This window comes from Echeneis naucrates, chromosome 9 (assembly GCF_900963305.1).
Source record: "Echeneis naucrates chromosome 9, fEcheNa1.1, whole genome shotgun sequence".
Lineage (NCBI taxonomy): Eukaryota > Metazoa > Chordata > Actinopteri > Carangiformes > Echeneidae > Echeneis > Echeneis naucrates.
Window position 1 is genome coordinate 21925292 of NC_042519.1, and position 10587 is coordinate 21935878.

At 40.1% G+C, this 10587-nt stretch overlaps 1 protein-coding gene across 1 annotated transcript in view; it reads right to left on the reverse strand.

The window, feature by feature from the left end:
* notch1b (notch receptor 1b) overlaps positions 1-3982 on the reverse strand; it is a 38380-nt gene extending 34398 nt beyond the window's left edge. Inside the window, exons 1-2 of the mRNA XM_029509754.1 lie at positions 3682-3982; positions 2935-3016 (exon numbers count right to left, since the gene is read on the reverse strand). Of these exons, the coding sequence (XP_029365614.1) occupies positions 2935-3016; positions 3682-3739 (140 nt within the window). The 5' untranslated portion in view covers positions 3740-3982. The remainder of the gene's footprint in view (positions 1-2934; positions 3017-3681) is intronic.
* Between the last annotated feature and the right edge of the window lie 6605 nt (positions 3983-10587).

Genomic DNA, 10587 nt, shown 5'->3' on the forward strand with positions numbered 1-10587 from the left:
AAGCCAAACGAGGGACAAGGGCTTACTTTCACTGAAGTGGATGTATACTGTAGCAGTCACATACCAGCAAAGGAGTAATGACTGATTGTTATCTGAGGCCATGTTCACTAAAACACACATTATTTCTGAAAATCCTAAAGTTCTCACATTTTCACATCCTAAGTGCTTATCATTCGCCCTGAAATATTAGAAGAAGAAAAAAAAAACGGTGCTTCCTGAAAATATCAGAAGCATTGAGAAAAACCCCAATTTAAACTAGTTTGTCTCCAAACTGGGTAAACTGGATCTGTTGGTTTTATTCAATGTACCTCAAGGAATAAGTTCAAAGTTAAGTAGGACACTTAATTCACCTAAAATTGGAAATGGCAATTTCAGCCCTTAAGCCAAACTCCAGCACCAAACTCCCTTTGCTGATGAAGGTCATACCACGCAGCTGAAAGATCTGGAGAAAACCGAAAACATTAAGTAAGAGACAGGGTTGCTTTGCCAAGCTACTGTTTCAGAGGTCAAGAACAGGATCCATACATATGAAAAATGTTTTCTAGCAAAACAGAAGGGATGTGGGTCGTGATGCACCATCCAAACTCTTTATCTTATGTCCATGCAACTCAGCATAAATTGCAAAAAGTTCGGGTCTGATTTTACAACCTGAAAGTCTGAATCCATTCATATAAAAAACCTGACCCTCAGCATGCAACTCCCTGTTATCAACAGGCTGTCAGAAGTCTGTTGTACTTTTTCATCACCCTGACTAACTGGCAATGAATGCATGTGATCTCTCAGCAGCGTGCTTTCTCGCTCCTGAACCGCCCCGACATCTCTCATCTCTTTGGGCATGGAGAAGCTCGGCTGCAAGATGCTTTCATACTGGCCATTGTGCCACTGGAATTTGGGAGCTATTTTTCCTGATTTGGATTGGCTCGGCTCTGTCACTGCTTCCTGCCGCTGCTGCCAAAACTCTACAGTAAATGAGAGGCCTCCTCAGAGCCCTTTGGAGATAAACTTCAGTCAGGATCTCACTGGGCCAGGAAGGCCAGATACAAGGAGGATGCGGTATTTATGTTATGGCATGTCAAGTAGGCATCTCTGTCAGACTATATAAAACCAACACCACTCAGTTGACTTCCACATAACACTTCAGGTCAAGAGCGCCAGCTTTTTGATTGAGATTCAACCGACTCATAATTCCACCACAAATGCATGCTTTCATTAGAAAACACAAAACTAGACATCACAAAGAGGTAACTGATCATCACCAACAACAACTGATCAGCAGCATTAGTCAAGCAATACACTTGACCGCATCACACCTTGAATGCTTTGATGACAACTGATTTCTCACCGGTCACATTCATGACACTTACGGCTGTGCTGCTATTCAAGAGTTGCAAGCAGCGACTGTGTGGATGCTTTGGCTGTGGAGGTCATAGATCTCAGGGAACCCTTCTAATGAAGTTTATGTAAAGGCAGTGGCATCAGTAAAAACCTGGTCCTGTGTTCGGGAGCTTGAGAAAAAAGATGGAAGCTGAAGGAAGTTTGTTCACTGATTAATGAATCGGACCGAGTACTCAGGATTCTGTTTGATCTTACTTAATGCTAAGAACTAAAAGATGGGGCATTTTTTAAATATCTCTGCTAGTGCAATACAAGAGTGACCCTTTAGCTAATCCGTACTAAGCCTCCTCTGCCACTTAAATTTAAAATAACTAAATAAGACTACTCATGTTTTCAGCTTCAAGAGAGTTTGTGTCAACAATAACAGTCTCAAATGGGAAAAAAAACAATAATTTCCTCACGTAATCTATCTTAAAACAACATTGACAGAAATTCTGGTAGCAGTGACAACTGCAAATACACACACACTGAGCCTCTCACATTCATTCAAACCTTTTCAAAACTGTGAGGATAACCATCTCCATGTTTAATTGGAGAAGTCTGAGGAGGAGGAGGACAGTGCAGGAACACAATGCTGGCTTTGTGGCCCGGTGAGGTGCATGTGTGTGTGTGTGTGTCTGTGTGTGTGTGTGTGTCTGGTGGGTGTGATTGAGGGGTGAATAACACAGCCAGACCAAATTAAGATGTGGCATGGGGCCAAGATAGCTGACTGGGTCCTGAAGCTGTGACCCAGCCGGCCAAATCATCCTCTGGTCAGCGACAGTAAGATGACACTGGATAGTGGCTGGTGGCACAAAAACATTATTGTTCATTTCCAAAAAAAAAAAAAAAAAAAAAAATAGTTCTGGGCAGAACAGGCGCTTATTGGTTTACATGTGTACCAAGAAAAACATCTCCAAATACAAAAGTCAGAAGAGCAACACTTTCCCATTTTTTAGCAGGTTAAAAAACTTTTACCCTCCACCAGCTGTCCAAGGGAATGAAGGAAGGATAGAGATAGAGAGAGAGCAGTGAAGGCCATTACAGAGGGGACAAAATCCCAGGAGAGGGAGGGGGAGGTTGGTGGAGAGGGTGTGTAAGAGGGCAGGGTCTGAGGGTCTCTCTGGGAAGCCTCACCCAGATTAGTCACACAGAATTAATCGCAGCAGAGAACAATGGTCGCCGAGCTTCTGGCAACCCCAGCTGTCGCTCCGTGAAAGAAAAGAAAAACAAGATTTAGGGCTGCGAGAGTTTGGCTGCAGAGGGAGAGTGTGGAGGCACTAACACACCAACACACACATACATATATATATATATATATATACAGTCACCCCTGTCCTCATCAGTGTCCACTCATTTATGTCCCTCCTCTCTGACCATTTGCCTCCCAGAAATAGCAGCACTGCTAGGAGTGCTCCACCTTTAGAGCCCTCATGTCAACCAAAAAATCTGAGTCATCCCAGATTCCACAATCACACATTTCCACTAATCCTCTGCGCAGGTTTTCCTCATCCATTTTTTACCGGTAAAGAAAAATAGAAATGCAGATGTTTAACTTACTTGCACTCTCCATTCCCATCTGGCGTTGCTTCACATCTCCCCAGCTTCAAACACGACTCCGTGAGAGTGGAGCATCTCAGGCCTGAAAAAGAAAAGTTTTAATACACCTGTACTTTGCTAAAGAGCCCCCCCCCCCCCCTGCCTTCAAAAGAAGTCACAGGTATTACACCATCAGTGTGAAGTCTAAGTGCAACTCTTGGCCACCTCAAAGTTGTGCAGTTTTTGTGGTGAACAGGGACTTTACACCAGCGTGGCAGCAGCATGCTTCCCTCTGCAGCTGCCCCATAAAGAATGTGCCATTTGTGGAGTAACACAGCTTTGCAATAATGATTAAAAAACACACACACACACACACACACACACATATTCTGGTCTGAATCCAACCTGCAAAGGCATGCGCTCACAAAGTAGTGAGAAAAAATTGAGAGTTTGCTGGGGCAAGTGTGCAACAGCTGCCTGGGCAAAGTTTTGGGGAAAAAAAAACTATGATAAAATAAATAAATAAAAAATAAAAAGGCATTCATTGATTCAGTTTGCAAGAAATGGGCTGGTGGACAACAGGTGCAGGAAATCAGAGAAGTAATCTTGAGAAAGCTAAATTAGAGAATAGAGTTTAAGGGGGGAAGTTAAAAGCTAAGGCTCTAGATAAAAAGAGGAAAGTGAATTCATCAGGTTATATGAGGGCAACTAAAACAAAACTAAATGTTATCCTGCTGAAAAGTAAATGAAAAGTCTCCATCCACTCACCTCGTGTTAGTCCAATCGGCGACAACAAGAAAATTAGTTTGACAAAGAAAATATGCATTCCTTCTGGTTTAAAACGGTTGTACAAATCCACGTGGGTTTTTTCATAGATCCGATATTGTGTCTTCGCCCTCCGACAGGTGAAAAAATAAAAACAAAAAACAACAACAACAACAAGAACAACAACAACAAAATCAAGTTTCAGTTCATTCCTTCTTTTTCTTTTCTTTCAGGGTAAAGATCCACAGAAGAAGGAGAAGATGGAGGAGCAGGAGGAGAAGCTCCGAGGATGAGATGCTGTCACTCCGGATCCCGGATTGGAAATGACCCGGAGGAGGCACCTCTGCTCCGGCTGCCGCTCAGCGCCGAGGGGCGTGATTCTTCCGTGTACTCACAACAAACACACACACACACACACACACACACACACACACACAACAGGCAAGTTGTTGGAGGACGTTTGACTGTGTGGTTTCTTTTTGTTTGTTTGTTTTAGTCCTCTGAATCATTATTAGTGCAGCAATTAGCCACAGATGAAACGCACATTAAATGGAAATTATATGAATATATCTCATGAGATTAAAACACTTGAACTCCCCCCAAAAGAAAATAAATAAAGAAACAAAACAAACAGCGTGAATTAAACTTTGGGTTTTGTGAGTTTTATGCTAATCTAAGTGAATTGGTGCTAGCACTTAGCTCGACAGTAACAGTTGGCTAAGACTTAAGCTTAAAAACCTAAAAAGAAATACAGACAATTAGGAGCCATCTTATGTGACAGTGGGCATGTTTTAAGTTCTGCATCAAACTTAATTACTTAATTTTACTCACCTTAAGCTTTTCTCTTCTGGTGTTCCGAGGTTAGCATGCTAGATAGCTAGCTCTCTAAGACACAATTAGGCCATTTCATCACTTTGTAAAGAAGAATTATTTTATCCAGCTGAAGAAATGGGTCAGTTCAGAGGATATTATTCTTTAAATGAAGAAATGACTCAAGCTCATTGCAAAGCCAAAATTAAAGTCAGGCAAAGAACTGTTTTATGCTAACGTAGCAATAGCTAAACTTACTCATAGCCCTTAAAGTCGGTTATGCTAAAGTTAGCATTACCCAAAAAAGAATGAAAGAGTTTAGTTAAGAAGCAAAACTAAAACATGCTAATTTAAAAAAAAAAAAAAGTATAGAAGAGGAAGTGAGAGGTTTCAGGAAATGCATTATCATCATGTGGGAGAGGCTGGAAAAATAAGACTTTATGTCCAAAATATCTTAAGGTATTTTATGTTTTGATTTGATAACAAACATTAATCTTGGCCAAGTCTTTTATTTGTCACTCATGCTGCCCCGACATGAAAACGATATCCTCCAGTTTGACTTCTATATTCCTCGTTATCGTCAGGCGGCCTCCCACCACTCAAGCGAAACTGCAGAAAACTTGAAATGTTTATTTTGGCAGCCAACTAGACCTATTTTTTTTTTATTCTGCAAAACTCCTCTGAAAGTATTATAACAGACATCGAACTGCTGTTTCGGGGTGGATTGCAGTGAAATGGGGTCACAAATAGAGCAGATAGGCAAAAGTGGTCAGCTGTGGCTGTAACGGTGTTTCAAAGCCCACATCAGTCCCAGGCTGGTTCTGCACGGATGTATCAGGGCATCTCAGCCTGACAAAGCATGAGAACCGGTTAGCTGTTGGCATTCTCTACATTGATAAATAACTGCTGACAGCGACTCACACAAACTTTCCCTCTGCAAGCCTGCAGAGTCAGCAGGCGTAGATTCGCATCAAGTTGTATGTGAACAGAGTCTGAGTAGCTTCACACAGGTGACATGGAAGAGATAGCACCAACAATACAAGTGTTTGTGTAATTTAGCATTTTGTAGCTGGGGTCAGTAGTTGAGGAGGGAGAGTTTACCCTCCCTGTTCCCCTGGGAAGAAGTTAATATTATGACGAGTTCCTTTCAAGGTCAGATTTCACACCATTTAAAGAAATTAACAACCTTCCTTATAAATATAACAAGTGTCAGTCTTTGTCAGCACAAACCATTCAAAATACAGAATTTATGAACAATGCAGCACAACGTATTAAATTGATAAATTAGATAATTCTCAACTTTAAAAATGCTTCTTAAAAACTTTTTTTATTACTTGAGTTCAGTTTCATTTAAGTTCATTTTCTTGTCAAAATTTAATTAGCACCTATGCATAACCATTTCTTGATATTATGCCGAGTTCAACTGTAGTTGAAGCTACAGCTCAGTCAAATTCTCTGTTTTAGAAAGTGTAGCCAGATAAACCTAATAACTACTTATAGATTTAGCTCAGACAACTGGAAAATAAATTAAATTGTTAATTGTGTATATTTGTGGGTTGCACATAGGTTGTCATTCACTGTCAAGCCCTAATTTGTTTAATAAACCAGACAGTGACATAGATTCAAAGTTATAGACGTTTCAGACGTTACAGGTAAAACAGCTGCCTAAAAATAGGGGGAGAAAATGCATCAGGCAGACGTTTAAGCCCTGAGGGCAGAAGGAGGAAATGTTAGGCAAGTTGGTGGCAGTCGCAGTGGGGAGCTGTTCTAACTGTGTGTAACCTTAATTTGTCTGTTTACATGCAAACATGGATATTGTCATGCAAATGTTCAGTTATCTTTACCGTATTAAGCTCATAATCATCTTTGGCTGTTTGGCTATTAACCCAGCTAGATTTAAGCTCAGTCATTAAATAAATTTAAGCACTTAAACGGATAGCCCAATTTCATTTGCTGTTTAGAAATTACTCGTAAGCCCGATTGGATTTATTATTGGATTGGACAATTGTTTGTGAACCATTTTTATTTGAAGATGAGGAGGAGTGAGAGTGGATCTCACCTGTTCTGCACTTCACCCTGATATCAAGCAGTCTCAATCAAATGCTAGTCCAGCCTTAATTCATACCCTGTTTTACAGTCTAGTTTCATCTAAATGGGACCATCATTCAAAAAATTAACTTTATATTGTACTGAAAATGGTTTGAAACTAGAAGCTGAAAGTGAGAAGAAGGCAAAGTTTCCCATAGATTTCAATACAATCAGGCTTATATTTGCAAAAACGTTTCCCACCTGCTGGGTATTAGATAGCATGAAGGTTTAAGACTCCTTAGCATTGACTTAATTAATTAACTATATTTGTAACACTGGACATTCACATCAACAAAGTCCCAGTTTGACCCACATCTTAACCCGGCAGGTCACTGCAGACCACAGTCTGGACTGTGGATGTGGCAAAATAACATAAAAAATCCTTCATCACATTTTCCAACATATACCTATAGAGGCTGCGTTTTGTTTAAATAACTCACTATTGTGCTGTTGTTCATTGTGATAAGGGGAAATGTGTTTATTGTGTGACATTGTGATGTGGAGAGTAAACAGGATTTGTGCTGATTTCCTTCTCATTGTGTTGACCTGGGGCTTGGTTGTCCCCACAACAGCACAGATGGAGAGACCTGTTCTACTTTAAAAGCCCCATAAAACAGAGACAGCTGCTCGGGTTTGGATCAAGTCAGAAAGACTACACCACAATCTGTCAGCTTCAGTCGCCCTGGTCTGGGTTTATTACGGGTTTATTTTGAGGACATTATGGTGGTTTGATTGAGGGATCACCATTTACCTAATATGCAAAGGGAGCTCTGTGTTTTTGTTTTTGTTTTTGTTTTTTTTTTTTAAGGGAGGAATTTCTATATTATCAGAAATAAGTGATCCTATAAGTCACCATTGTCATGATCACTTAGCTTTTGGCTGCTTGTTATGCTGGTGTTGTAATACAAACTGATTCAACGGCTGCACAGTCGGGAGCCGTCTGCCAAGAATGTACCATGCTAATATCACTTTGCATAATACATCTTGTGTGTGTGCGGGTGGCCGTCGAGCAGCAGATGTGGCGCATAAGGGGCAAGTCAGGACGTGCTGGTATTGCACACTATAATGTAAAATACAAGACAGCTTTGCTTGTATCTTCTATCTTTTCGTCTACTGTGACAGAACCGCTGCAGTGATTGATAGTTTTGAACAACTGAAATCTAAACATTGATTATCTGATACTGCTGAAAAGGAAAAACACTACAGAGTAAGAGAGATGATGAAGATTTGTGAGAAACTGTCACACAGCTTTTGTTGTTTGTGTTTATTATGATTAATGATTTTATAAAGATATATTCAGCCTCGTTCTGTCTGTTTGCTTTATTTTAGCTGTGATTTGCATATTTTTCACAACTTATTAACGCTTGTGAAACTGTGGAAGTGACCTTGCTAGCTTGAGAAAAACAAGTCACACTTCATACTCGAAACTGAAATGTCACGACTGTAACACAATCTCATCTTCTACTGTCTAACATATTAAAATACCGACGGAAAGTGTAGTGTCTTCTTTTTTTTTTCTCAATGAATCCCACTAAAAGACCAAAACCAACAATGCGTTTGATATGTTTTATTTTCTACATAGTTTCATGTCCATTCAGTTTTTCCAAAAAGAAGAAGCAATGATAAAAATGAGGTCTTTAAACTGTTCTACAAATGTTAAAGAAATCAGAATAATCAGGGGAAAGAGCTTCATTATCTTCATTATCTATGCTCTTTATTGTGAAAGTGACTCACACGAAATAATCCTGGTAAAATGAGCCGCTCTAATCCCCTGACCCATCTACAGGCCCACTTCCTGTTTAGCCTCCGAGTGCTGACTGCTTCACAGCAACTGGTGTGATGATGGTCTGGCTCTGTGTATTGTTTTGTTATCTCAATCTGAGGGTGATCCTGCAGCCGTTTTAAATATTAACCCTAATAGACAGTTACTCAGATCCCACCAAGAAAGGCCAGAGATGACTTCCAGATGTCTAAATCAAAATCTCCCACACTCAGCTCTTTCCAGTTGTGTTCAAATGGCCCCTGAAGGATCCCTTCAACCCCAAACAAGTCAGCTTCTTCAGAACCCTGTGGTCTAGTTTCATTTCCAGAAAATTATTACAACCAAGCCACTTCTAATTATACAATTTTGTTTACTACTTACACGTTCATAGGCCTGTGAGGAGCTTTATGGATGCGGAAAGAGTTGACCTTCCTACCCTGATCGTCCCTCAGGGACTCTTATTAGTTGGACAAGATTGCTTACGTGCAGTTGAGCCGTGAAACACCAGGGACTGTGTGGGCTGCAGAATGCAATCAAATACAAATAGTTTTTTTGTTTTTTTCTGACATTTTTTCATGTTTCTCTTAAGGGCTCTTCCTCCCTCACCATCCGTCCTCCCTTCACATTTCTATTGTTTATCACAAAGGCTGTTGAGTTCAATGGTTATAGTCTTTGTCAAGATTGTATTTTTTTTCCAATTAAAGCGAAAATAGAGATGAATTGAATGAAAATTTTCAGTCCCAGTTAAGAATCAACAGGCCAGCTGGACATGTCTGCAGAGACGAATACACTACAAAATGATGAGAGAATAAAATTTCACAGTGACATTTTCCCTGATACATCAATTCAATCAGACACAATAAGTATAAATGGAGTTTTGTGTGAAAATATTTCTGAAACCTCACAAATGCTGGTCATCATTAAATCATTGTGCCAATATAAAATATTTACAGATATGACACACTGACTACATGAATTATTTGATCTTTCATTTTCCCAGACTATGATGTGTGAAGTAGGGAATTCATTCTCTTCCTCCTGTTCCTTAATCATCTCTAAGAGAATGATATTATTTATTGGACAAAACTGAAACACAAAAGCTTTTGCAGCTCTTTTGTCTCTTTCCTTTTCCCAGTAAACAGCACTGGTTTGTTCAGGGCCATACCGTTAAGGCAAGTCATTTGATTTATTGTCAAAATCTGCATTGCATCCTCTGCTGTGACAAGCATTATGTCCCGTATACGATACAAAGCATATCTGAGGGAAGGAAAATTGGCCATTGTATTACTGTCGTATTGTTTCCTTAGTGTTTCAAAGTCGCATTAATGTATCCTGGTGTTGCCGTATTGTTCTTATCAGGGAGGAGAGTTTACCGACTTTATTGTTGAATCTTAGATTATTTGGCCCAAAGTGAGGAAATGCAGACGAAGGTCTTTGGCTCCTGCTTTCCTGCAGTTGCGAGGTTAAGGGAAGGAGGTGGCTGCTCATGCCATCATTGTGGCAAATGTATTGTTGGGAATTCTCATACCAAAGTTGAGCTTTCATTTCTGGAAAATGGGGAACAGGTGGTGTAGAAATAAACGTCAGAATAAAGCACATTTGAGGTCTTACTTGAGAGAAGTACACACCATCAGAAATTACTTGTTGGTGCATGGCAACTCATTAATCAATCAATCAGGCTTTATTTGTACGGAATACAAACAGTCTATCACAAAGCGATGAAAAGTAACCCCATCTCTTTCAAGGTTGAGATGGGTTTGAATTTCAGAGCGGGCTGCTCCTTCATTGCGATGTCGGCAGCACCGCCAACGCAGTCACTGGGCTGTGAACTTTCTGCTGTAGGGTTTTACATTTGGACATGGAAGTCTTTAGGCCAGTCAGGCTCCAGTGGCCATTTAAAAAAACTACAGTTTTGTTGTTGTTCATCATATCTTCTGAGCTCGTTATTCTGAAATCCCTCAGGAAAAAGGTTTTCGTCACAGTTAGAAAAAAAAAAAAAACCTTTTCAGTCTCAGCTGTTTTCAGGCAGCTCCTCAGTGGAGCAGGTTTGGTTTTTAATCTTTGCATCTTTTCCATCCATCACTTCATTAAAGGGCCTGATGATGCGAACGAACAACAGGTCACTTGATGACAACCAAGAAGAAGTACAATCTCACTTCAACTTCCTCTTTTTAGGAATTAAGTTAACCCATCAAAACTACTGACTCTGAAAGTTAAATGCCATTAGGACAGTTTCCTTCCTATTCTGC